Here is a 27,495-nt window from a genome sequence, read left to right on the forward strand (position 1 = left end):
ATGAGACCCTTCCTCATATTTCTAAAAACCAGCAAGCACAGGCCCAAATGTGCCTCATAGGTTAACTTTTCATTCTGAGGATCATTCTCATAAACATCTGGGTCCTCTCCAAAGATAGCGTGTCCTTCCTTAGATATGGAATCCAAAACTGGTGGCAAGGCACAAGTGTGGTCTGACCAGTGCCCTATAAAGCCTCAGCATTGCATCCTTGCTGTTATATTCTAGTCCACTTGAAATGAATCTATAGAAAGCAAAGTTAAGATCCTGGAGGAGGGTGAAATCCTCCATCAGTCTCAAATGGGGCAACATCCACAGCGAGCTCCTTCAAATGCTATTTGTTCCCAGTGAGACTTCCTTTGAGTTCGCTGCCTTTCAGAAGCCCTTGCCTCTGCTTCACATTTGTCGAAAGCAGCAGGCGGTATGCACCTGTCTCTGGATATGTCAGCATTCTCTCTACTTGCTGAAGTTCAGAAGAATGGTGGGGGTGGGGGGGATTTCATTGAAACTTACTGAATATTGGAGAGGGTGTTTCCTACAGTGGGAGAGTCCAGGACCAGAAGGCACAGCCTCTTAATACAAGAACATCCCTTTATTTCCTACACCAGAGGCTGGTAAATTTGTGGAATTCACTACCACTGACGACTGTGAGACCAAGATTGGGTATACAGTGGATTCTGCTTAATTGGTATTAGTACGTTTTGACCCAATTAAGCAGTTGCCCCAATTAGGTGAAGTTTCATGGAGAAAGTTTTTTAAAAATATAAAAAAGACAATCTACCATTTAACTGAGTAATGACTTGTGTACTTAATGAAATACAGAAAAAAATATTACACTACCAATACTGGTATTCGTCTGTCTCGAATGACAATGGATGATGATCATCATCACCAGCCTGGGCGGAAGGTATGGAGATCCTGAGATGCCCAGTCATTGAGATCTCCTAGGTCTCACCGGTGTCGTCCAAAGGAAAGCTTATGAAGAAATATGTTTCGCATCAGATTGGCTGCAGGAGTTGCCAGAAAGTTGTTCAATAACATCTAGCTCCCTTAGGGGATTTGCTGTCTGGGTTTACCCCTGTAGCCTTCGTCTCTCCTGAGGGTGCCCACAAGGCAGTGGGGCTATTTACCCATAGCCGGGGATCTGGTTCGTGAGCACCAGGGTGTGTCCACACCCCAGTGGACCTGCATGCTACGTGTACAGGGGTCGGACCTCCTCCCCGTCCTCTGTAGTTCAGCCTGAAAGGAGTTCGGTTCCTGTGTGTTGCCAGTGAGGAGGCACCACATGAGGCTTGCTGTGGCGAGGCAGGAAGAGACTTACACATTCAGCTCTCCTTTTCTCGAGACAGCTAGCCAGCAGTGGAAGCTGAAGGTGAGAGTGACAAGTACTGCCCGCTACACCACCACACCAGACACATCACAGCAGCCATTTTGACACTATACTACTGCAGTACTATAAAAATGCATCTGTTCCTAAAATTTATTGACGGAGGAATTGGTCCAGTGTATGTTGCCATGTTGTTTTAATTGACTGTAATGAAGAAAATCGGTGCAGACACCTGGTATCTATTATGCGATCCATTGTTTTCTTTGGACCTGATAGTGCTGCATGTGTGTGGCCAAAGGAACTGTTGGGTGTGGCACGATTTTTAAAAAACTCTATTTCATCTGAATTGTAGATAGCATCTACACAAAAATTTTGAAGCATGGTGTTAGCCCTATCTTACTCACCGTCTGCTTCCTTAAACTTAATGTGCCAACATTTTCCAAAGAGACGAACAACGATCTGTTACTAAGTTAACTCTTCACAAAATGCTGGAGGAACTCAGCAGGTCAGGCAGCTTCTATCGAAATGAATAAACAGTTGACATTTTGGGTCAAGACCCTTCTTCAGGACTGGAAAGGAAGGGAGAAGATGCCAGGATAAAAAGGTGGGGGGGGGGGGGGGAAAGGAAGGCGGTTAGCTAGAAGGTGATAGGTGAAGCCAGGTTGGTGGGAAAGGTCAAGGGAATCTGATTGGAGAGGAGAGTGGACCATAGGAGAAAGGGAAGGAGGATAGGACCCAGGAGAAGAAATAAGAGGCCAGAGTGGAGAATAGAAGAGGAGGGATGAGGAGGGAATACTTTTTACCAGAGGAAGAAATCAATGTTTATGCCTTCAGGTTGGAGGCTACCCAGTTGGAATATAAGGTCTTGCTCCCCACCCTGAGGGTAGCCTCATCATGGCACAAGATGGAGCCATGTGTCAGAATGGGAATGGGAATTGGAATTGAAATGTTTGGCCGCCAGGAAATTCCGGTCTTGGCTGATGGAATAGAGGTGCTTGATGAAGTGGTTCTCCCAGTTTATGATGGGCCTCACCAACGTAGAGGAGGTCGCATTGGGAGCACCAAGCACAACAGGTGACTCCAGCAGATCTGCAGGTGAAGCATTACCTCACCTGGGAAGACTGTTTGGGGCCCTGAACGGAGGCAAGTGGGCAGGTGTAGCATTTAGGCCATCTTCAGGGACACGAGGCAGTATGACTGGACAAGGGAATTGGAACCACAGAGGGAGCGATATCTGCAGAAAGCGGAGGGGAGAGGGAACGTAAAAATATGTTTGGTGGTAGGATCTCTTTGGAGACGGCAGAAGTTATGGCGAGGGATGTGGAGGCTCATGGGGTGGTAGGTAAGGACAAGAGGAGCTTCTTGTGACCAGAAGATACAGGAGTGGGATCAGGCCATTCGGCCCATCAAGTCTGCTCTGCCATTTCATCATGGCTGATCCATTTCCCTCTCAGCCCCAATCTCCTGCCTTCTCCCCATATCCCGACCAGTCAAGAATATATCAACCTCTGCCTTAAATATACCCAATGACTTGGCCTCCACAGCCGCCCGTGGCAACGAATTTCACAGATTCACCACTGAAGAAATTCCTCCTGATTCCTGTTCTAAATAGTTGTCTCTCTGTTCTGAGGCTGTGTCCTCTGGCCTTGAACTGCCCCACCAAAGGAGTGAGAGTCTTGGGCCAAAACGAAGACTGTTTATTCCTTTCCATAGATGCTGCCTGACCCGCCAAGTTCCTCCAGCATTGTGTGTGTGTGTGTGTTACTCTGGATTTCTTCATGACTCCACGTGATGTGTGGATTTTCCCCGGGTGATCTAGCTTCCTCCAAAGGTCACACAGCTGGGTTGGCTACTTGCCTCTGGTGTGAAAATGAGTGCTAGTGTCTCTGGTGGGGTGGGGGGAAGTTGTCCAGGATGTGGAGAGAAGCAGCGTAGGATTTCTCTAATGGGCAGTTGATGGGCAAGCACAGCGTCAATGGGTTGAAGGTTCTATGTCGTATCTCTCTGTCAACATGGTGTCTCTTCTATCCATTCTCTGTTCTCCAGTGAATACTTTTACGTGTGGGTAAGAAAACTGTTTTTAGGTTTCCTTTTTTTAAATCTTTATTCCTTTTTTAATGGTTCAATTTAATATCAGCAAATGCATACATTATGCAACCTGAAATTCTTACTCTTCACAGACGTCCACAAAACCCCAAAGAGTGAATGACAGTAATCATTAAAACCTCCCCCATCCTAGCAGAAAAGGTATCAGCCCTCCCCCACCCTACTTGCTCCAGCAAAAAGCCTCACCCCCCCCCCCCACTACCAACCATGCAAGGAATAGTAAAGACCCTCCACTCCCATAAACCACGATCTCGAGTCCTTCAAACACTACTGTCCATCCCAACACTTTGACATCTCAGACAGGCTCTCTCTCTCTCTCACTAGTGGGGGGTGGGGGGGGAGAGAGATATTGCTTCTGTAACAGTGAGGAGGGAGGCCAGCAACTCGGGGTTTCGAAGTTACAATCAGTAGTGTTGCTTATTTGAATTCCCTGTCTCAAGGACCAGCAGAGAGAGAGAGAGAGAGAGAGCGAGAGATCAGTCAAGTGCTGGGGCCTTTTATCGATAGCAGCGTGCACCGCTGTCTCGATTTTTCAATCTCCTGCAGCACTTCAGTTGGCGACTCTGGTGAAGAATCAGTGCCGCGACCCCAAGGCGCAGTTCCTCCAGGCCGCATGCGGAGATTGCAGAATAGCAGGCCGCTCGGCGAGATCCGAGATCGAGAAAGTGAGGAACCATAGCTTGAGTGCAGCTGTAGCTCACAGACTCTGACGGCACCCTGGCCACCTTGAAAAGGAAAGGAAGAGACATGAGAGGAGAAGAAATTAAACTGGAAAAAGGTTGCTCAAGTCTGCAAAATCCTCTGGCACCATCTGCACCGCCTCCTTTTCTCGGACTGTGAAGTTTCCTCACCCGTCAGAAGCAGTTTCAGTTCAATAGGATTTTGGGCACCACGGCACAGCGTAGCAGTCAGCACAACACTATTGCAGCCCAGGGCTTTGGAGTACAGAGTTCAATTCCTGCGCCGCCTGGAAGCAATTTTGTACCTTCCGCCCTGCGTGTGAGTGGGTTTCCTCCAGGAGCTCCAGTTTCCTCCCACAGCCCAAAGGCGTACCAATTAGTAGGGCCATTGGTCATTGGACATGGTCCTGTGACTTTGGTAAGGTTAAATCAACTGGGCACTGGCTGAAGCAGCAAGAGGGCCTCTTCCACACCATATCTTTAAATGAAATAAATAAAGTGCTTAAAGACTCCATCATATTGTGATTTATACCCCTCTGAATTCTCCGGGAGCAGTTGAATAGAATCTGTTCTTACTCCCTTGGTAAAGTTTCTCTCCAACAACTGTTTGTTAGTAAGTGCCGCGACCATGTCCGTGAACCTGCTACGTCAATCTCAATGTTTTCCTCGTGGACCGTTGCCCAGCATAATACATCTGCAGATTCTGTCACATCTGTGGCCATCACGGAGCAAGCATCCATGCTTCCTGTTAGATCTGTAACACTTGAATGACCTTCTAAACAATGGAGATAAATTTGAACTGCCAGTAGCCTGAATGTTCTCCGGCAACATCTGGTGGCTGCCTTATATGAGGGCTCTGCTTAGCCAGGGACATAGGCACCAGGTTTATAAAACATTGGCTTTTTTGCTCAGTATTTTAGGGATCATTGTATAAGATCAGAAGACATAGGAGCAGAATTAGGCCATTTGGCCCATCGAGTCTGCTCCAGAATTTCATCATGGCTGATCCATTTCCCTCTCAGCCCCAGTCTCCTGGCTTCTCCCCGTATCCCTTCATGCCCTGGCCAATCAAGAGTTTATCAACCACTGCCCTCCGGTTAAGACGGTGTTACCGAACATGTGCAACAGCTCTCTGGTAGTTAAAAATCTGAGAGATCCGACTGAAAACTTCATTAGAGATACCTTTCCTGAGGTAATCCGTGTTAAATGATCACTGCCCAACAGCAAAGGGGTGAGCCGGGATGGTGTGTTGCAGAATGGTTGCAGGTGGAGTTCTGACGCCAGTACAACTGTCCCGGGCACGAGGCTGGATCACTCGGAGCTTGAGAGTGGCTTCGGGCTGGGTGGCGAAATTTGGCCCTGGAGCGAGCCACTGAATGACGTGTTTGAGGCCTGAAGCCTGGAGCCTTTTGCTGCAGCGGGGCCAGGGTCCCAGTGCGATTCGCTGCTTAGACAAATTAAACGCTGGCCCACATTAGAGGCGAGAGCCAATTTCACTCGCTCTCCGAGATGTTTCACTTGTGCTCTGCGATGTTCACTCCTGTCTCCAGGGCTCCAGAGCCATTTGCTGTTCCATTGTTTGGTCAATTCAAACACCAGCCCAGACAGACTGAAAAGATGGGGTGTTGGAATCCGGTGCGCGAGCTGATTTTGCTCGTTCTCCGTGCTGTTCATTCCTCTCTCCAGAGGATGCAGAGGCTATGAAGACTGCCCCAGCTGCTGTGCTCTGTGCCCGCTAATACAATGAACTGATAAGCGAAGCCTTGGCCTACTCTGGGCCGCTCCGGGGTTCAGATCTGAGGGCTCAATTTTGGTCCGGAATGTCATTTGTTTCGATTGTTTGCATGTTTCGTGTTTTCTTTCTCTTGCGCATTGGGTGTTGGTCTATTATTTGTTTATTTTCTTTAATTTGGTTCTTTCGGGTTTCTCGCTTTGCAGACAAATCTCAAGGTTGTATAATTTGTACATTCTTTGGTAACAAATGTACTTGAAACTTGAATCTTGCCTTGGTCTCCACTGGCGACAAATCCCACAGATTCACAGCTCTGGCTAAAGAAGTTCCTCCTCCTCTCCTTTCCAAATGGACATCCCTCCATTCCGAGGCTGTGTCCTCTGGTCTCAGACTCTCCCACCATAGGGTACATCCACACTGTCGAGGCCTTTCAACATTCTTTTAAAGTTATTTCCATCAGCCAAGGGGTATTGGTCAAAAAGGTGTATTTCTTCCTAACCATCATAAAGAGGCAATACACCCTATGAGCAGTGAAAGATGTAACCCTCATGCCAAATTTTGTCCCATTGTTTGGTGGGGTAGATGATGGTGGTGACATAGTTTATGTCCTGTTTAAACAAGTATATCTCCAGTACTTTTCTTTAAAGTTATCGGAAGAAGATGGCGCCAGTGAACAATGCGGCATCCTTCAGACGGTTAGAGAAACTACTTCTTTCACTTCTTTTACATCGTCATTTTCTTTCAAAAGTGGTTCTGCTACTGTTGGTGCCTGTGATCTACACCTTGGCGGTGAGTTTGCAGGCCGATTGAGCAAAGCGACGCTTTGCAGTCTCCGGGGGTATTCCGTGGGGCTTTGAGTGAAGTGTGCGGCCTGGAGGCTAACAAAGCACAGAGCTTATGATTGACTCAATTTCTTGCTGACTGAAGTGTCGAGGAACATTGAAATCATTGAGGCGAGGGCGGAAGGCAAGCGGGTTTTCAGCAGTGCTGTCTACCAGCCTCCTGCCTCGCTGCTGCCAGAGCAAAGTTTCAGCGTGTGACCATCTTTCTCTCCTTTTAGCTGGCTGCTCCTGGAGGAAGCTACCTGCATTCTCTCTCCCTCGATGATGGTGCTGGAGTCTGGGGCCTTCTGCAGGGTTTAATTGACATGGTTTGTAGATTGGACTCTGTAGTTTACATTATGATGTGTTTCTAGTTTCTGGACGCTCCAGTTTTGGTGCTATTTTGGGCAACTTTCTGTCAGGGTGGCCTGCAGATCATGAACACTGAGCTGAACTGAAATATCCCTGGACTCCTTCAATTTCCAAGGTACAATTTAATGTCTGAAATATGTCTAGATTAGATTAGATTAAACTTTATTGTCATTGTGCCAAGTAGATACAAAGCCAACAAAACACAGTTAGCATCTAACCATATGATATTGTCATTTAAAAAAAAATTGGATAGGTATATGGACAGGAAAGGAATGGAGAGTTATGGGCTGATGAGAGTAAGCATTCGGCACGGACTAGAAGGGCCGAGATGGCCTGTTTCCGTGCTGTAATTGTTATGTGGCTATATAACCAGAAATGCAAAGAATAGTGTTATTTACAAAATAACTGTAAATAAAAAGTAAGTGCTACAGCACACAAATATGGAAGTACTGAGACAGTACAATATGGGTGCAATACTGCTTAGTGCTGTGGTGTGAGGTTCAGCAGGGTCACAGCCTCAGGGAGGATCCTGCTGGTGTGGGAGTGGAGGCTCCTGTAGTGCCGACCGGATGGGAGGAGAGTTAAAAGTCCATGTTTAGGGTAAGATGCATCCTTGATAATGCTTTTCATCCTGCCCAGGCAGCATTTATGATAGATGTTCTCAATGGTGGGCAATTGGGTGCCGATAATCGGCTGGGCAGTTTTCACCACCCACTGGATACAATGTTCATCCTGAAAGGCTTTTTCTTCGCAACCATCCACAAAAACAGGAATGCCCCAAAGAATGAACGACAGTTAAATGTTAGAACCCCAAAGTTCTCCCCCAGCTCCCCCCTCCCGCACATAAGCGCAACAATCCCCCAACCCCCACCAAACGTGAGCAAAGCAACAGCAAAGACGTGGACTTGCATTTACCCCAAAGACTTTGCATTTCACCCAGTATTCGACATACCACAGGTTCTCTCTCTTGCTAATAAGGGAGAAAGGGGTGTCTCCGTTTCACAGCGAGCGGGGAGACATAACAAACTCGCTGGTTAACAATGTTAAGAGTCCGCCACGTCACTTTTTTCGAGCTCTGTGCCTGGAGTTCGCAAAGATCCCGGGTCTCCGGGCACACCGCAGATATCCCAACTCCCCCGACAACACACGGGTCACCTGTCGCGATACCGACATTCGGTCCGCCCGTCTCCAGAGCGTCGAGATCCTAGGCTTCCGAATCCGAGCCGGACTCTTGGGCCGAGCCCTTGGCATGCCGAACAACGACCGGATATGGAACCCCGAGAGCGGGTCCCATAGTCAGTGTGGAACTCCAGGTCAGGGTCTTCAAAAGAACTCTGAAAGGGAAAAATAGAGACATTGAAGTTGGAACTAGAGCTGTTTCCAAAGATGCAAGCATAGTGTTTTATATTCTGTGCTTTTCACTCATTTTTTTAATTGCCATTTGCGTGATTTGTTTTGTCTTGTGCATAGGGTGGGGGGTGTGGGTTGATGTTTTTCTTTGATCGCCTTCCATGATTTTCTTTGTTTCATGGCTGTCTGCTGAGAGACGATCTCTGGGTTGTATACCATATACATACGTTGATAATAGATGTACTTTGAAACTCTGAACTTTTTGAATCTACTTCTGTTGTCCTTTTGGGCAGCACATGAGAGTCATAAGGTAACACAGCCCAGAGACAGGCCCATCAGCCCATCTTGCCAATGCTAACCCACAGCATCCTCTCTGATTGTCGTAATTGACCGTGTTCAGCCCGTAATCTTCCAAGCCCCTCCCCTACATATACCTATCCATATGTCTCTTAAATGTTGGAATTATACTCACCGTGACCAGTTCCTCTGGCTTCTCATTCCAGGTACTCACTATCCACTGTGTTAATTAGTTACCTCGCAGGCCTATTTTAAATCCCTCCCCTTGTATCTTTGCCCTCTACTCTTGGACTGCCCCAGCCCAGGGGAAAAGATTATGGCTGTCTCCCTTATCCATACCCCTCATGCTTCCATTCATATGACAGTGCATTCGATTGCAGCAGCTTCTAAGGGGTCAACAAAGGATGCTGCTGCCCTTTTTAAACGTATTGGTTATGGTCGCAAGACCCTGCTGGACATTGAGAACTGAAAGTACCGCAGGCCTAGCCCATTAGCAAGCTGCTCGTTGGCGGAGAAACTGAGGGAGCTGGACTTGGTCCGGATCGTGCTGCTGCCCGCATCAGAAAGGTACCGGAGCAGTCATCGCGCAAAGGAACTGTGCATTCTAATAGCAAGAGATCATCTTAGCCGCTTTTCTTGTCATCGCAAGACCCTGTGGGGCATTGTTAATGTGGAATGCCGCAAGTCCGATTCTCTGATTTATTGGTGGACGGCGAGGGAGCTGCGTGGCCTCAGTCGTAGCCAGAACTAGGCCTCAAGCTGCAGTATCACCTGCTTACTGCCGCCAGTAGAGAGCCGTCAAAGCTGGTGCCCTCTACCAGGGCAGGGCTGGAGCTGGTGCTGCCCTCCCCTTCCCCCCACCTCCAGTATTCACTCGACAGATGACAAGTTCTATCGTGGCCAGCTGTACATTTCTGTGGCATTCATGGACTCGGATCCAGACTACCTTTCTGGCGTGGCTGTATTTTACTGATATCTAACACGCTCTTGCTATCTCGTATGTGCTACGTGTGATTTGCACTGTGCGTGACTGCTGGGACTGTGTTTCACACCTTAGCCCCAGAGTAACGCCGTCTCGTTTGGCTGTATTCACGCATGGTTGAATGACAAATAAACTTGAATTGAATTAATTATATAAACTTCGATGAGGTCACCTCTCGACCTCCTCCAGCTCCAAAAAAGGAATGAAGATCCAGTGAGGACAACCTCTCCCTTTAACTCAGACCCTCTAGGCCGGGCAGCATCCTTGTAAATCTCTCCTGGACAATTTCTTTTTTATAACAGGGTGACCGAAACTACACACAACGGTCCAAGTGCAGTCTCACCAACGACTTATATAATTGCAGTATAACGTCCCCACTCCTAAAGCTGATGCACTGGCTAATGAAGCCCATCGTGCCAGTCAGCGTCTCCTGCACCCCCCTGTCTACTTGCATGGCTGCTTTCAGAGAACTGTACAATGGCTCAATAATTCCATTTAAGAACATAAGAAATAGGAGCAGGAGTCGGCTATCCGGCCCATCGAGCCTGCCCCGCCATTCAATAAGATCATGGCTGATCTGGCCATGCACTCATCTTCACTTAGCTACCTTTTCCCCCAAAACCCTTAATTCCCCAACTATGCAAAACTCTAACCAGCCTTGTCTTAAATATATTTTCTGAGGTAGCCTCCACTGCTTCATTGGGCAGAAAATTCCACAGATTCCCCACTCTCTGGGAAAAGCAGTTCCTCCTCATCTCCGTCCTAGTTCTACTCCCTCAAATCTTGAGGCTATGTCTCCTAGTTCTAGTTTCGCCTACCAGTGGAAACAGCTTTCCTGCCTCTATCTTATCCGTCCCTCTCATAATTTTATATGTTTCTGTAAGATCTCCTTCTCATTCTTCTCTCATTTAATATCAGAGGATGTATATGCATACTACCTGAAATTCTTACTCTTCACAGACATCCACAAAACAGAAGGAAGAACGAAGGATGGAAAAATGTTAGCACCCCTCACCCTCCCACGCACAAGCTGCAGCAAAGCATCAACCCTCCCCCATTTGTTCCAGCAGGAAGCTTCAGCCCCCACCCCCCCACCACCCACCAAGCAAACAAAAGCAAAGCCCCCAACGAAACCACGAGCCAGGTCTATCAAAAGCTACAATCCATAACTCAGCACTTCAACATGCCGCAGGCTCTCTCTCTCTAGCAGATCTCTCTCGATGTTGTAGTCTGAAGCGACGTTTATTCAAGCTCACCCGACTCAAGAAACAGACTCTCCATACATCCCATCGAGAGAGAGAGAGAGAGAGAACAAGGACCATCTCCCAAGTTCAGTGGACTTCGACAGCCACACCCACTGTCTAAATGTTCGATCCCCGTGCACTTGTACTCTCTGGTCTCTCTCTGTTCCGCAGCACTCGTCAGTGTCCTGCCCTGGTTTGAACGTCCCAAATCACCTCACTCTTAACTAACATGAATTCCTATTGTCATCTATTCTCCGGCCCGTCTCCCTAACTGATCAAATACCCTTTACAATTCCCTGTGACCTTCATCAGGATTCGGTGGAGGGTCTGGGCCTGAGACGTTGACTGCTTTCTTACTTCTACAGATCCTGCCCAACTTGCTGTGTTTTCTCCAGCACTCTGTGTGTGTTTCACTGAGGATTTCCAGCACCTGAGGAATCTCATTTGCTCTAAGTGGCTTTATATCTCCCTGCATCTAACTTGGTTCAGCACTGTGTCATGTTCCTGCTAAGTAGTTGGAATTGCAATCAGTGGCCACTGTATTAGGTAGCTCCTGTACATAACGAAGAGGCCACTGAGTGTATGTTCGTGGTCATCTGCTGCTTTAGCCTATTCACTTCAAGATTCTACATGTTGTGCATTCAGAGATGCTCTTACTGTTGTAGTGTGTGGTTATCTGAGTTTCTGTCACCTTCCTATCAGCTTGAACCAGTCTGTCCATTCTCCTCTGATCTCTCTCACTAACAAGCTGTTTTCACCCACAGAACCGCTGCTCACTGGATGTTTCTTGTTCGGTTTCTCGCGCCGTTCTCTGTAAAGCCTAGAGACTGATGCGCGTGAACATCCCAGGAAATCAGGAGTTTCCAAGATACCCAAACCACCCCGTCTGGCACCAACAATCATTCCACAGCCGAAGGCCCGAGACATTGACTGTATTTTTTTCTACAGATGCTGCCTGGCCTGCTGAGCTCCTCCAGCATTTTGTGTGTGTTGGTTAAAAAATCTTAATTTAGAGTTTTTTAAAATTATTATGTATTGCATTGTACTGCTGCCACATAACAACAGATTTCATGACATATGCCATGATTCTGATCCTGATTCTAAATAAACCTGATCATTACAAGTGTAGGTATTATTTTAGAATGTTGTCATTTGCCTTTTGGAGAAGGAAACACTGTTGATTATAAGAACCAGTTCAATTGGTTCAGTTACGGAACAAAAACTGGAACAAAATCTGTTTAGAATAGCACGAGCTGATAAAAACTTGTCCCTGCGGCAGCCAGCGTTTTGATTTTTTACATGTGACGGACTCGTTCTAAGGCTGTGAGTGGGCTTACCTCCTGGAGCTGTGAATGCACAGGGCAGCTGGGCAGATACGGTCCAGGAGTCTTCTGGGTTTCACGCATTCTATGTCAACATTCTGAAGGTCAAAGCAGTCGGTTTGCAATATAATCAGAACAGGAGGTGATAACGTATCTTTCAACTGTGCAACATTCTGCATCACCGTGGCTAATGAGAACATCGCTCAGCAAAACTGACTTGAGATTATCCGTGAGGCCGAAGAAGCTGCAAATTCCAAGGTCGCTGACAATTCTGTAACACGGCCTGGAGGCTGGGCCTGGGCCTCCTCCGCTGGGTCCATGACATTCTCAGAGGGAGAGGAAAAACACATCGGGGGGCTCCTTTCCCGCTGGGGACAGAGTCTGCAGATCCAGCGGAGACAGATTGTGCAAACGCTGTATCTCCAGAGGGAAACATACAAAAGGCTGAAGGAACTCACAAGTGGACAGGGAAAGACAGTTGGCATTTTGGGCCAAGATTCTTCATCAGTGTGGTGTATTTAATATGTCAGTGAAATTTGAGTAATCTTGTGTGTGTATATATATATATATATATATATATATAATTTGATTAAGCATTCTTGTTTATCTAAAATAATTCATTATGGCTGTATGTATAAATATGTTGTTTGCATATGTCATCACACTACTACACTACATCACAGGCCTCACTTAAAACTCAAAGTTACACCTGTATTTCAGACTCCTGTCTTTAATAGAAACTATTTTTTATGTTTTCAAGTTACAAAACATAGTGATCAGGTACTAATAAGACCATAAGATATAGGAGCAGAATCAGGTCATTTGGCCCATTGAGTCTGCTCCGCCATTTCATCATGGCTGATCCATTTCCCACTCGGCTTTCTCCCCGTAATCAAGAATCGATCAACCTCTGCTTTAAATATACCCAATGGCTTCGTCTCCACGGCCGCCTGTGGCCACGAATTCCACAGGTTCTCCACTCTCTGGCCTGAGAAGTCAACTCTCTCCACAGATGCTGTAGACGTGCTGAGTTCCTCCAGCTTTCTGTGTGTTCCGCCAGAGACTTTGTATAATCCATGGAGTAGCCATAGAAGATCCAGGGCTGTTTTAGGAGATCTGAGCACAAGTTTGAAGGTTTCATGCATTAAAGTAACTATCCCAACCAGTTATTAAGCAAGTTCTTTTCCTTGGGGGTTACAAGTATCTGCCATTATCCCAATTTTACATTTCTCAATGTCCGCCAACAAAAATCCTCACTATCCAAGCTTTGCCATCTTCTGACATCCATCAGGCAGGAAGCCTGAAGTCCTATACCAGCTGGTTCAAGAGCAGCTCCTTCCCTTCAACCATTTGCTTCTTGAAGCAACCAACAAAACCTGAATAGACTCATGGAGTCATAGAAAGGGACAGCACAGAAACAGGCCCTTCAGCCCATCTAATCTGTGCTGCACCCACCATTTAAACTGTTTACTCCCATCAACCTGCTCTGGGAACATAGCCTTCCATACCCCTACCATGAAATGTACCAATTCAAACTTCTCTTCAGTGTTGAAATCGAGCCTGTGTGCACCATTTACATTAGCAGCTCGTTCCACACTCTCACCACCATCTGAGTGAAGAAGTTTCCCTTTACGTTCCCCTTAAACTTTTCATCTCTCACTCTTAACCCATAACCTCTAGTTGTAGTCCCACCCAATCTCAGTGGAAAAAGTCTGCTTGCATTTACCCTATCTATACCCCTCATAATTTTGTATACTTGAGGGAGGAGCAGTGCCTCCAATCGCTTTTATACAGGGGTCTGTGGGAGGAGCCACAGGAGCAGTCAGCAGAGGGGCGTGTCCAGACAGGTATACATAGTTTACCACAATACCTCTATGAAATCTCCTTTCAATCTTCTATGTTCCAAGGAATACAGCCCTAATCTATTTCCATATTACTCAGGTCATCCAGACTCAGTAATATCCTTGCAGATTTTCTCTGTACTCTTTCAATCTTACATCTTTTAGCATCTTTCCTGTAGGTAGGTGACCAAAAATGCACAAAATACTCCAAATTAGAACTCACCAACGTCTTATACAACTTCAACACAACATCCCATCTCCTGTACTCAATACTTCGGTTTATGAAGGCCAATGCACCAGAAGTTTTCTTTAAACCCTATCCGTCTGTGAGGCCACTTTCAATGATTTATGGACCTGTATTCCCAGATCTCTTTGTTTTATCACACTCTTCTGTGCCCTACTTTTCACTGAGTAAAACTGACTCTGGTTGGTCCTGCTGAAGTGCAAACCTCACACTTCCCTGCATTAAATTCCATTGGCCACTTTTTAGCCCATCTTTCCAGCTGATGCCAATCCCCCTGCAAGCCACGATAGCCCTCCTCGCCGTCCACTGCACCCCCATCTTTGGTGTCATCTACACATTTGCTCACCTGGTTAACCACATTATCATCCAGACTGTTGAAATAGATGACAAGCAACAGACCCAGCCCTGATTCCTGTGGCACTCCACCAGTCAGAGGGGTGACCATCTACTGCCACTCTCTGCCTTCTCCCACAAAGCCAGAGTCTACTCCAATTGACTACCTCATCTTGAATGCCGAGCGACTGGACCTTTTTGACCAGCCTCCCATGCAGGACCTTGTCAAATGTCCATGTAGACAACATCCACTGCCTTGCCTTCCTGCTGGCATGAACATTTGACTCACAGACCTCCGTTGATACCCCTGCCCCCCCCCCTTACCCCATCCCTATCTATAATTTTAGTCTGGTTCTCTTTCGCTCTCTATTTCCCCCCTCACTATAATCTCCCCCCAGCCCTACCTTTCTTTCTCTTTTATTTCTCACAATTCTCCACCTTCCTCCTAGCCCATTTCCCTTCAGCCTATCACTTCCCAGCTCTCTACTTCATCCCTCCCCCCACTTCTTATCCCCCCTCGACCATCCCATGTTTCTTCACTCCTGATGAAGGATTTCGGCCCAAAACGTTGTCACTACCTCCTCCCATAGATGCTGTCTGGCCTGCTGAGTTCTGCCAGCATTTTCTGTTTTTACTTATTTCCAGCATCTGCAGATTCACTCATGTTATCCACTGCCTTGCCTTCATCCACTTTCTTGGTAACTTCTTCAAAGAACTCTGCAAGATTGATTAGATAGGACCTACCACACATGAAGAAATGCTGATTATCTTAATCAGTCCATGTCTTTCCAAATACACATATATCTGGTCCCAAAGAATAACCGTCCAATAAGTTTCCCACAACTGATGTCAGGCTAACTGGCCTACAGTTTACTGGTTTTCGAAAACTTTGATAGCCTTTCTTCAACAGTGGAACAACAATCCTCTGGTACCTCACCTGTTGCTAAGGATGATTTAAATATCTCTGCTAGGGACCTGCAATTTCTGCACTTGACTTCCACAGATCCAAGGGAACACCTTATCAAGCTCTGGGGATTTATCCACCCTAATTTTCCTCAGGACAGCAAACACCTCCTCCTCTGTAATCTGTACAGGGTCCATGAAGTTGATGCTGCTTTGCCTCACTTCTGTAGAGTCTGTGTCCATCTCCTGAGTAAATACAGATGCAAAAATTCATTTAAGGTCCCTCCCATCTTTATTCACTCCACTCATGGATTACCATTCTGATCTTCCAGAGGACCAATTTTGTCCCTTGCAATCCTTTTGCTCTTAACGTATCAGTGGATGTCCTTAGGATTCTCCTTCACCTTGTCTGCTCGGGCAATCTCACGCCTTCTTTTAGCCCTCGCCTTTTCTTTCTTAAATGATCTCTTGCATTTCTTACACTCCATAAGCACCTCATTTGTTCCTACCTTCCTGCCTGCCTCTACCTGCAATTCACCTCCCTTTTTTTTCCTAGCCAGGACTTCAATGTCTTTTGAAAACCAAGGTTCCCTAAACGTGTACATGTGATAAATAAATGAGAATCTGAATCTGAATCTGCCTGAGGAACTCCTACCTTGTTGCTGGGATAATTGACCTCTAACTCCAACCATCTTCCTTGATGTGAGGTCATACTTTAGCCACACTTTTACATGAACCATTTTCCCTCAATTTCCCCGTGACTTTACCTTCTTAAGGAGTTCATTGGTGCTAATGTCATTTTACTCGTGCGCACGTTAATTTCTTATCACCTTCTGTCCAGGTGCAAGTTAAACAAGCTACGGATTAATGGACTTCGAGCCGTTGTGACATCATGAGCAGGTCTTTGATTGGTGAAATAAAAATCATCAGTTACCGTTCATGACTAGAGTTCAAGGGAATTTTTTCACAAACAATAAAATGCTTAGGTTGACAGGACTCATTGTAACGTGCAGTTAACTGGTGTCTTCAAACCCACAGCAGAAGTCAATGAGGTCACATATCTATGCAATAAATCACAGACAAACCACTGCCATTTCACAGAATCACTTTCCCTGCTGATACTGGGGTCACTGACATGCTTTCAGTGTGAGCTGCCCTGACTCTCCCTAATTCCTCAACATAATCAAAACAGAGTGCCTAGAAATCTTCTGGCTACGTTCTCAGAAAGAGATAAGCAACCTTCTTGGGACCATGGGTCACTGAGGGGGTTACGTTCTGTGTTACTATGCATTTCACATACTGTAGGTGAGTGGTGTCACAGCAACAACCTTGCACCTAGTGTCAGTGAGACCAAAGAACTGATTGTGGACTTCAGGAAGGGTAAGATGAGAGAACGCACACTAGTCCTCATAGAAGGATCAGAAGTGGAAAGAGCGAGCAATTTCAAGTTCCTGGCTTTCACTATCTCTGAAGGTCCATCCTGGGCCTAGCATGTTGATGCAGCTACAAAGAAGGTACGACAGCGGCTACGTTTCATTAGGAGTTTGAGAAGATTTGGCATGTTTCCAAAGACACTCCCAAATTTCCACAGATGTACCGTGGAGAGCATTCTAACTGGCTGCATCATCTTTTGGTATTGGGGGTGTGTGTGTGCGTGGAACTACTGCACAGAATTGAAATAAGCAGCAGAGAGTTGCAAACTTAGCCAGCTCCATCATGGACACTAGCCTCCCCAGCATCCAAGACATCTTCAAGGGGCGATGCCTCAGAAAGACAGCGTCTGTCGTTAAGGACCCCCGCCACCCAGGACATGCCCTCTTCTCATTGTTACCATCAGGGAGGAGGTACAGAAGCCTGTAGGCATACACTCAATGATTCAGGAACAGCTTCTTCTCCTCTGCCATCTGATTTCTGAATGGACATTGAACCCATGAACACTACCTCACTACTTTTTTAATTTCTATTTTTGCACTACTTATTTAACTATTATATATATATGTGTGCATTTATACTTAATGTAATTCAGTTTTGCTCACTATTATTACGTATTGCATTGTACAAATTTCACAACCTACGCTGGTGATATTAAACCTGATTCTGATTCTGAAATTCAAATTATAAATAAATAGCAATGAATAATGAGAACATAAGAAAATGAGATAAGGAGTCCTAAAATTGAGACCATTGGCTGTGGGAACATCTCAATCGATGAGAGTAGTTACCCCCTTTTATTCAGGAGCCTGGTGGTTGAGGGGTAGTAACTGTTCTTGAACCTGGTGGTGCAAGTCCTGAAGCTCTTGTACCTTCTACCAGGTGGCAGCAGCGAGAAGAGAGCATGTCCTGGGTGGTGGGGATCTCTGACGATTGATGCTGCTTTCCTACCACAATGTTTCATGTAGATGTGCTCAATGCTTGGGAGGGCTTTTCCTGCGATGCACTGGGCTAAATCCATTACCTTCTTTAGGATCATTGGTTGTGGGAACATTTCAGTGATGGGGCAAGTGTATGTATTTATCCCCTTCTATTTAAGATCCTGATGGTTAGCAACTATTCTTGAATCTTCTGGAAGTACTCCTTCTGAATCCAATCACCCATTTGGTTATGAGGAACAGGTTAGATAGGATCATAGGTTAAAGTTTTACTGTATATTTTACGAGAGTTTCTTTTTATCAAAGTTCATTTTCCATTGCACCCAATTCTGTAAAATGGTCAGATATGAGACCGTAGCTCTAGACTCAAAGGTCCACAATTAAGTATAAATTAAAAGCAGCTTATCTAGGAGATTGGGCAAACAAAGATCACTCTTGTAGCTTTTAATAAACAGAAACCAACTGAGTCAAAGGTCATGAGTGGTTAGACAGTACAATTGATTGACAGCATATTTTGCATAATTTGTACAGCTCCCTCAGTATTCAGACCCACTGACTTCCTGGGTTTGGCAAATCTCTCCCCACCCCCCCAGTAAACAATGACCCAAAGCAAGGAGGTAATGCTGAGGCTTTATAAGGTATTGGCCAGACTGCACTTGGAGTGTTGTGAGCAGTTTTCAAAGTTCAAAGTACACTTATTATCGAAGTATGTATAGTCTGAGATTTGTCCTCACGTCGGCAGGCACGAAACGAAGCAACACCATAGACCCTGTTTCCTAGATAAATCTCAAACACTCGATGAGCAAAAAAAAAGAGCAAATGGCAAAAAGCAAACTAACAACACCTAGAACACTACCAGGGATCCAGGAGTCTTCAGCTTAGTTTGGTTCAGTTCAGTGCCACCAGCCGACTACAGGCCGTGGAGCCGGTCTTCGCCAACATACCCCAGTCCGCACTGATTGGTCCGATCAAACCACAGCCAAAAAGGAGTAACCGGAATGCAGAGATACAAACAATATGAACCTCAAAGTTTCGCAAAATGAGTTTTGGGCCCCTTATGTAAGAAAGGATGTGCTGGCTTTGGAGTGGGTCCAGTGGAGGCTCACAGAAATTATCCTGGGAATAAAGGGGTTAACGTATGATGGTTCTAGGCCTAAACTTGCTGGAGTTTAGAAGAATGAGCAGGGATCTCATTGAAGCCTACTGAATATTGAAAGGCCTGGAGGGAGTGGATGTGGAGAGGATGTTTCCTATCTTGGGAGAGTCTGGGACCAGAGGACACAGATAGAGTGGATGTGGAGAGGATGTTTCCTATCTTAGGGGAGTCTGGGACCAGAGGACACAGATAGAGTGGATGTGGAGAGGATGTTTCCTATCATGGGGGAGTCTGGGAGAAGAGGATACAGATAGAGTGGATATGGAGAGGATGTTTCCTATCTTAGGGGAGTCTGGGACCAGAGGACACAGATAGAGTGGATGTGGAGAGGATGTTTCCTATCATGGGGGAATCTGGGACCAGAGGATACAGATAGAGTAGATGTTTCCTATCATGGGGGAATACAGGGCACAGCCTCAGGATAGAAGGACGTCACTTTAGAACAGAGATGAGGAGGAATTTCTTTAGCCGGAGGGTGGTGAATCTGTGGAATTCAGTGCCTCAAATGGGTGTGGAGTCCGTCATTAGGTATATTTAAAGTGGAGGTTCTTGATTAGTAAGGGTGTCAAAGATTACAGTATATGGAGAAAGCAGGAGAATGGGATTGAGAGAGACAATAGATCAGCCATGATGGAATGGCAGTGTAGACTCGATGGAAAGATTGGCCAAGTTCAGCTCCTGTTTCTTACATATATATGTTTATTCCTTATGGATGCATATGAGTTTTTCCAATATCTCCAGTTTTTTTGTAATCTGTAAAGTAGAAGCCAATTAGATATGCCATAGAGTCATTGAGTCATAGAAAACTGCAGCACAGCAACAGGCCTTTTGGCCCATCTAGTCCATGCCAAACCATTTAAACTGCCTACTCCCATCGACCTGCACCAGGACCATTGCCCTCCATACACCTCCCATCGGAACATCTCTTGAATGTTGAACTCAAGCTCACATGCACCTCTTGTGCTGGCAGCCCACTCTACACTCTCGTCACCCGCTGAGTGAAGAAGTTTCCCCTCATCGTCTCCTTAAACTTTTCACCTTTCACCCTTAACCCATGACCTCTGGTTGTAGTCCCACCCAAGCTCAGTGGAAAAATCCTACTTGCATTTACCCACATCTAAAGCCCTTATAATTTTGTATACCTCAATCAAATCTCCTCTCAATTTTCTACGTTCTAGGGAATAAAGTCCTAACCTATTCAACCTTTCCTTACAACTCAGGTCCTCCAATCCCATCTCCTTTGGCTAATGCATACAAGAAGCTAACTGTTTTCAGAGTCTTACAAAGTCTTGGAAATGCATGTGAGGTCAATTTCAATTTCATATGAGGTGAAGAAAGGCTCACCCAGGCTGGAAATGGCAAATGTAAGGGGGCATAATTTTAAGGTGATTGGTGGAAAGTATAGGGGGGATGTCACAGGTAGGTTTTTTACACAGAGTGGTAGGTGCGTGGAATGTGCTGCCAGTGGTCGTGGTGGAGGCAGATACATTACGGACATTTAAAAGATTCCTAGATAGGCACGAGCATCTGGTACGCATCACAAGTCCTGGTTATGTGACCACTGACACCAGGCAGACAATCTCTGAAGAGTATTGATAGTGGCTGGGGTCACCCGTCTTGTAAAGACACTGCCCAGAAGAAGGCAACGGCAAACCACTTCTGTAGACACATTTGCCAAGAACAATTATGGTCAAGAACACGATTGCCCACATCGTACGACAATACACGTAACAAACGTACAGTGAACATGATGTCAAGTCAAGTCACTTTTATTGTCATTTCGACCATAACTGCTGGTACAGTACATGTCATCCCATGTCATACAACATGACACATAATGATGATGCAGATCGGCCCATAGATGACTGAAAAATGGAGGGCAATGTGGGAGGGAAGGGTTAGATTGATCTTGGAGTGGGTTACAAGGTCAGCACAACATTGTGGGCCAAATGGCCTGTACTGTGCTCTACTGTTCTGGTTCTTTGTTTATAGAGTTAAACAGCATCAAAACAGGCCTTTCGGCCCAACTCGTTCATGCTAAACAAGGTGCCCATGAGAGCTAGTCCCATTTGTCTGTGTTTGTCTCATACCCCTCTGAATCCTTCCTTTTGTGTTTTGGTACTAAATGGCTTTTGTACCTACCTCAATCACTTTCCCTGGCAACCCATTCCATATAGCATGGCATGGTAGTGTAGTGGTTAGCACAACGCTTTACAATACAGGCGAACTGGGTTCAATTCCTGCCGTTGCTGTTATGTTCTGCTCACGACTGTGTGGGTTTCCTCCTGGTGTTCCAGTTTAGTCCCACAGTCCAAAGACTGTGGTTAGTAGGTTAGAAATTGTCCTGTGATTAGGCTAGGGCTAAATCAGGGGATTGCTGGGTGGCACAGATCAATGGGACAGAAGGCCCAGTCTATGCTATACCTCAATAAATAAATAAATACATCAGGTCCTTTTTAAATATTACCCCTCTACGCCCTCTGGCTTTTGGTTCCCTTTCCCTGTGGGAAGACTGTGCACTTGGGAATGCTACACCTCCTCTTGATATACACCTCTACAAGATCAACCCTCAGTCTCCTATGCTTCAAGGAATTAAGTCCTAACCTGGCCAACATCCCCCATTAACTCAGGCACTCAAGTCCTAGTAGCATCCTTCTAAATCTCTGCACTCTTTCCAATTTAAAATTTATTTTATTTATTGAGATTCAGCCTGGAACAGGCCTTCCGAGCCACGCTGCGCAGCAAAGCCTCGATTTAGCCCTACCCTAATCACCGGACAGACCAAGTAACCTGCCAAATCCTGACTGGTTAAAACAAAATATTGTTACGGAAATAGCAGTGAAGAATCGTCTTTACCTGTGTGCGATGGTTATGGTCAGACAGAGATGGAGGACCTTCACTGCTGTCCTAGACGTAAGCAAGTAACTAATCTACCAGCCGGTAAGCATTCGGACTGTGGGTGGAAACTGGAGCACCTGGAGAAAACCCAAGCGGTGACGGGGAGAACGTACAAACACCTTACAGGCAGTGCTGGGAATTGAACCCCGTGCTGCAGAATGTTGTGCTAACCGTTACACTACATTTTTTCCCTATATGTGGCCTCCGTCGGTCATGGTCGACCGTGGGTACTGGGCCTCTGGTAGTCACTGGGAGTGGCTTCTCCAGGGCGCAAGCCAGGGCAGAGTTGCTATGGAGATCGGTCTGTTGCCCAGACAGTGGACCCCTCTCTCCATGTTGATGACGGGTCCAAAGGAACGACGGAAGTCGGTACGGTTTGGTGCCAGCAGCTTCGCAGGAGTTGCCGTGCCGGTGCCGGGTACAGCAGTCAGCCACCTTCGCGACTCTGACTCCGGATTTTTCCTCGGGGTTTACTCCCAAAGCCTTTCCCGTGAGCGGGTATAACCGCAAGGCAGCGGAGGTTTGAAATTGGAGTTTTCCTCTCTCCTAGATGAGCTACCATCCGTGGTTAACGAGCCCCATCTGCCCGGAGCAACTGGTTTTAAGGCGCCAGTGGCCCGCCTTTGCCCCTTCTCCTGTCAGTGAGAGCAGCTCTGCCGGGCATAAGAACTATGCCACACGTGAGGCCAGGAGTTGGACTTGGTTGTCAGAGGCCGTTTGAGACGCACGCCATGAAGAGCATTTGTTTAGCAGTGGGAGCTCGTCCCCACCACCACCCTTCGGCTATGACCACCCTTGGAACCCTTTTCCCCATAGCAGACTTACTTAAACTGTACATGGTGCTGAGATGCACTGGGACACATCACCTGTGATGAGACCTGGGGGGTCATCTGGCGTTTCGGGTCTTTCAGCATCAGACACCCTCGCCCAGGTGACCCAGGCCAAGGTTATCCAAATCCCCGCTTGTGTCTCAGCTTTCGATCCATAGCTCACTCGGCAGCCTCTGTGACAATCCTGGCGGCTCTCTGCAGCCTCCATAAAGCCAAGGTTCTGCAGATCAAGCAGTAAAACCTCTATACCCCACCTTTATAGGCTCACATCATTCCCTCCACCTCTGTCTCTGGAACTGCTCTCCCAGCTCCTGGTATCTGGCATCCCTACACAAAACTCCAAATGAAATTCAGATACTGAATTTTAAAGGACTATGAAATTTCCTAGATGTGTCAACAGTTTCATTGCAATGCAGAAGTCCCTTATAAACAGTTATTATCTTCACCAGGTTTGCAGTGACCTTTGGGCATTTTGTTTTTCACATCTACTGACAGATATCGGCACAGCAGTTAACATTTATTGATGAATGCTGAGTTGCCCTGAGCTTAACGGCTTGCTGGGTTATGTCAAAGGCTAATTGAAAACCTTAATCATCTCTAGCTCAGGAGACGCATGTGCTTTATAGAGGAAAGAATAAATTGCCACCCAGTCCTGTGTTGGTGGATGAGGAAAGAGAAAGTAAGTTCAAGTGGTTCAATTTAATAATGTATACAGTATACAACCTGAGATTCTTACTCTTCACAGGCATCTGCAAAACAAGAAACCCCAAGGAATGAATGATAGAAAGATCAGAACACCAAAGCCCCTCTGCCCCATTTCACAAGCAGTAGAAGAAGCATTGTTCCCCCCCCAGCCCCTCTCTCATTTGCACCAACAGAAGCACCACCCTCAAAATGCCCCACCAGGCAAGCAATAGCAAATGCCCCCAAAGAGAGAGAGAGGTGTCTCCTGCAACAACAAGAGTGGAGACCAGCAGCTTGCTGTTTCAAAGTTCCATCTCGCTTCTCCAAGCACCCCCCGACTTGTAGACCAGCAGGCCCTCACTCACCATGAAAAGAGGGAGAGAGAGAGAGAAAGAGATTGCTCAAGTACATGGCGCTTCACCCAACAGTAGCACTCACCACCCGTTGTTCCAATGTTTCATACTCCCACGACGAGGAACCTGGTCGTCTACAGGCTGCTCCCCGAAGGCGCACATCCTTCAGGCTGTTCCTGAAGCTGTCAAAACGCCAGGCCGCACAGCCAGTCCTGAAACCCACCGCTTAGAGAACCATAGTTCGAGCCTCAGCTGTAGATCACGGACTCTAACAGCCACCTTGAGAAGGAAAGAAAGGCACAAAGCAAAGGTTTCCCCCTTTTCTCTCAATGTCTGAGGCCTTACGTTGGCCGGGGTTGACAGTGGATATTGTGTTCGAGCTGTCAGTACACTAGCCAGGGCAGTACGATACGGAGAGCGAGCTGTTGCCCGTGTGGTTGGCTCCCCCTCTCCACACATCTGATGAATCCAAAGGAACGGCAGAGACCGATCCAGTTTGGTTGCAGAAGTTGTCAGTCAGTATTGAGCTTAGTGTAGGACAGCCCTGGGAACTCCAGTTCTAGATTTTCCTCCTGGGGTTTACTCCCGAATCCTTTCCCATGAGCAGGTACCGCTGCAAGGCAGCGGAGGTTTGAGATCAGAGTTTTCCTTCTCCTCGGTGAGCTGCCAACCATGTCTGATGAGCCCCATCTGCCCGAAGCGACTGGCTTTAAGGTGCCAGTAACCTACTTTTGCCCTTCTGCTGTCAATAGAAACGGTCCGGCTGGGTTTAGTAGCTCAGCCACGCATGAGGGACGGGAGCTGGACTTGGTTGACAGAGGGTATTTGAGGCGCAAGCCATTGGGAGCGTTTTATAGGTAGTGGGAGCTCATCCTCTGGTGATGACAACCTGAAGAAACCTCTCTCAATGTGGATAAGGCCAAGATCTTCAGCTCACATTCGCAACTACCAACTATTGCAAGGCTGTTGATCCAGAGAATTACTTTAAGAGTCTCACTTTAACTTGGATAACCTGCATGGGAAATCAATATGCTTGCAGATTGCTGTTAGGTTTCAGATCAGAACTTTTGACATACTAAGCAAAGGAGAAAAGATTGATCTTTAACTTACAGCTGAGTGTTTTCGAAACATCAGCCAAGCTCAACTAAAGTTTGTCAGTGACTGTCTGCGAATGCGAACGGCCAGTTGTAGGGGCTTGTGAAAGTCAAGGTTAATTCTGCTTTTCCACTCTTACCTCCTTAGAGACATAGAGCACTATGTCACAGAAAAAGGCCTTTCAGCCCATTCTGAACTGTTATGCTGCCTAGTCCTTTGACCCACACCTGGACCGCAGCCCTCCAAACCCCTCCCATCCACGCACTTATCCAAACTTCTCTTGGGGGGGGGGGGGTTCGATGCGGACTGGGGCGTTTCTGTGAAGAATGGCTGTGCGTGCAACCTGCAGAGGACTGGCATTGCAGGGCTGAAGTCTACTAGCCTCCTGGTTTGATGTTTGGCCAGCTGCGTGTTGTCCGCTCGGGATTCGCCGTTTGCGCAATTTGCGCGTTGGGCCCTGAACGGGTTCCGTGGTGTTTCTTTGTTCTGTGGCTGCCTGCGGGAAGATGAATCTCAGAGCTGTATTCTGTATACCTGCTTTGATGATAAATGTACTTTGAATCTTTGAAATGTTGAAGTCATCACCATTTCCACTGGCAGCTCGTTCCACACTCGCAATACCCTCCGAGTGAGGAAGTTTCCCCTCAGGTTCCCCTTGAATATTTCACCTTTCACCTTTAACCCATGACCTCTAGTTCTAGTCTCACCCTATCCCAGTGGAAAAAGCCTGTTTGCCTTTACCCTATCTACACCCCTCATACCTCTAAGGGGACTAGTCTTGTGTGCCTCAATAACCTGGAGAGCTATGTCACTTGGAGTCAGGGCTTTAGGCTCTGGCTCCTGGTAGGGTCACCCATGCCAAACAGGTCAAAGGGTAGAGGCCAGATCTGTAGGTTCAGGGGTTCAGCTCAGAGCTAACAACTCTTTCTGGTCTATTATGACCAGAAAACTATTATGGAAATAGCAATGAAGAATTTTACTCAATAACAGATTGAGGATTCTGTTAAGTGTTTGCCAGTCTTCAACCAAGAGCCGTAGGCAGGGTATGGATAAACTTCCCTGGAGTTATTCCTTCCCTAGTACACATTCCATAGTCTGTTTCCCGAGGGAGTGTGGCGAAAGGTTGTTTTGCTGTCTTTTCTCTTGTGTTTGTACCCTCACTGCTGGATGACCCAGGCACACTGTTTCCGAGTTGTACCAGTTCACTAGGAGATAAAGGCATTTCCATAACATGAGTGGGATCGTTTGGCAAAGGGCCCCATGACATAATTACAAGGACAGTCTTATAACACCAAGCAATTTTCAAGAACTTTGCTTTCCCCCCCAATTAGTTTGGATTTGAGCCAAGGTGCAGCCAGAAGAATATCCATCTTACACAGAGAGGGGTGAGTGCGTGGAATGTGACGAGGGGTGACTTGATCAAGGTGTACAAGCGGCCAAGATAGGGTGGAGAGCCGGGGATTTGTTCTGGCTGCTCCAGACTACATGTCTGAGGACTTGTTTTCTTTCCAAATTCTATTTGCTTACCTTTATTGTTTGCACAATTTGTCTTTTTTCTCTCTCTGCACACTGGGCGTTAGTCACGTTTATTATGGGTCCCTTTGGGCCTCTTTGTTTTGTAGCTGCCTGTAAGAAGACAAAGCTCAAGGTTGTATACATAATAAATGCACTTTGATCTTTTTCTCAGGGTGGAAATGGCCACTATGGGAGAGCCTCAGTTTAAGGAGATTGGAGGAAAGTATAGGTGGGGTATCAGAGTAGGATTTTTACACAGAGATTGGTGGGTGCGTGGAACACCCTTCCAGGGGTGGTGGTAGAGGCAGATACATGCGGTGCATTTAACAGACTCTCAGATAGGCACATGGATGACAGAAAAATGGAGGCTATGTGGGACAGAAGGGTTAGGTTCTTCTTGGAGTAGGTCCAACTGTCAGCACATCATTGTGGGCCCGAGGGCCTGTTAGGGACAAATAGTGTCTGACATTCTCTGTTTACCAGCTGAGCTAATGAAGTATTTTCTGTAAAAAAGAGCTCCAATTACCCAAGGATGAGATACACATCAGGTCTGTTATTTTTAAAGTTAAGCAACTTTCACAAAATACTGGAGGAACTCAGCAAGTCAGGCAGCATCTCCGGAAATGAATAAACAGTTGAACTTCCAGGTCAAGACCCTTCTTTAGGACTGAGAAGGGAAGGTGGGGGATGGGGGAAGAAGGTGTAGGTGAGGTCAGGTGGATGGGAAAGGCCAAGGGTTGGAGAGGAAGGAATCTGGTGGGGAAGGAGAGTGGGCCGTGAGAGAAAGGGAAGGAGGAGGGGACCCAGGGAGCGATGATGGACAAGTGAGAAGAGGCAAGAAGCCAGAGAGTGGAAAAGAAGAAGCGGGGAGGCGAGGGAAGAAGACAGAATAAAAATGTGGCGGGAGGGGTGGGAGTACCTGGCAGGTGCTGGGTGAGTCCAGGCGAGAGGGGAGATGAAGTAAGAAGCTGAGAGCTGGAAGAGTTTCTTAAGGGGCTGAAGGAGAACTGTTTAATCTTTGAGCTGAGACCCTTCTTCAGGACT

The 27,495-nt window shown here is 46.7% G+C and overlaps 1 protein-coding gene across 7 annotated transcripts; it reads right to left on the reverse strand.

Annotated features, from left to right (window-relative positions):
* Window positions 1-3,910: 3,910 nt before the first annotated feature.
* LOC132380419 (uncharacterized) lies at window positions 3,911-16,418 on the reverse strand. 7 transcript variants are annotated; one of them, XM_059949200.1, is made up of 5 exons: window positions 16,319-16,418; window positions 13,156-13,346; window positions 12,246-12,328; window positions 8,207-8,369; window positions 3,911-4,155 (listed from the first exon to the last, which is right to left on the reverse strand). In XM_059949200.1, exons 3-5 carry the CDS (start codon window positions 12,312-12,314, stop codon window positions 3,911-3,913), a joined length of 477 nt encoding a protein of 158 aa, XP_059805183.1. In that variant the 5' UTR covers window positions 12,315-12,328; window positions 13,156-13,346; window positions 16,319-16,418. The 7 variants fall into 7 exon arrangements, with proteins under 7 accessions (XP_059805183.1, XP_059805179.1, XP_059805181.1 ...); XM_059949197.1 differs by having other exon boundaries at window positions 4,017-4,155; window positions 16,207-16,347; XM_059949196.1 differs by lacking the exon at window positions 12,246-12,328.
* Between the last annotated feature and the right edge of the window lie 11,077 nt (window positions 16,419-27,495).

Source organism: Hypanus sabinus, chromosome 24 (assembly GCF_030144855.1).
Source record: "Hypanus sabinus isolate sHypSab1 chromosome 24, sHypSab1.hap1, whole genome shotgun sequence".
In the NCBI taxonomy this organism is placed as follows: domain Eukaryota; kingdom Metazoa; phylum Chordata; class Chondrichthyes; order Myliobatiformes; family Dasyatidae; genus Hypanus; species Hypanus sabinus.

Coding starts and splice junctions, on each gene's coding strand:
- LOC132380419 (XM_059949195.1), bottom strand. CDS start 16,291: ATGGTTCATGTAAAAGTGTGGCTAAAGTATGACCTCACATCAAGGAAG. Junction 13,347..16,206: donor TCAATTATCCCAGCAACAAG/GTAGGAGTTCCT, acceptor ACTTGTGCTCAG/ATCTCCTAAAACAGCCCTGG. Junction 4,156..8,206: donor TGGAGACGGGCGGACCGAAT/GTCGGTATCGCG, acceptor TTCCTTTTCAAG/GTGGCCAGGGTGCCGTCAGA.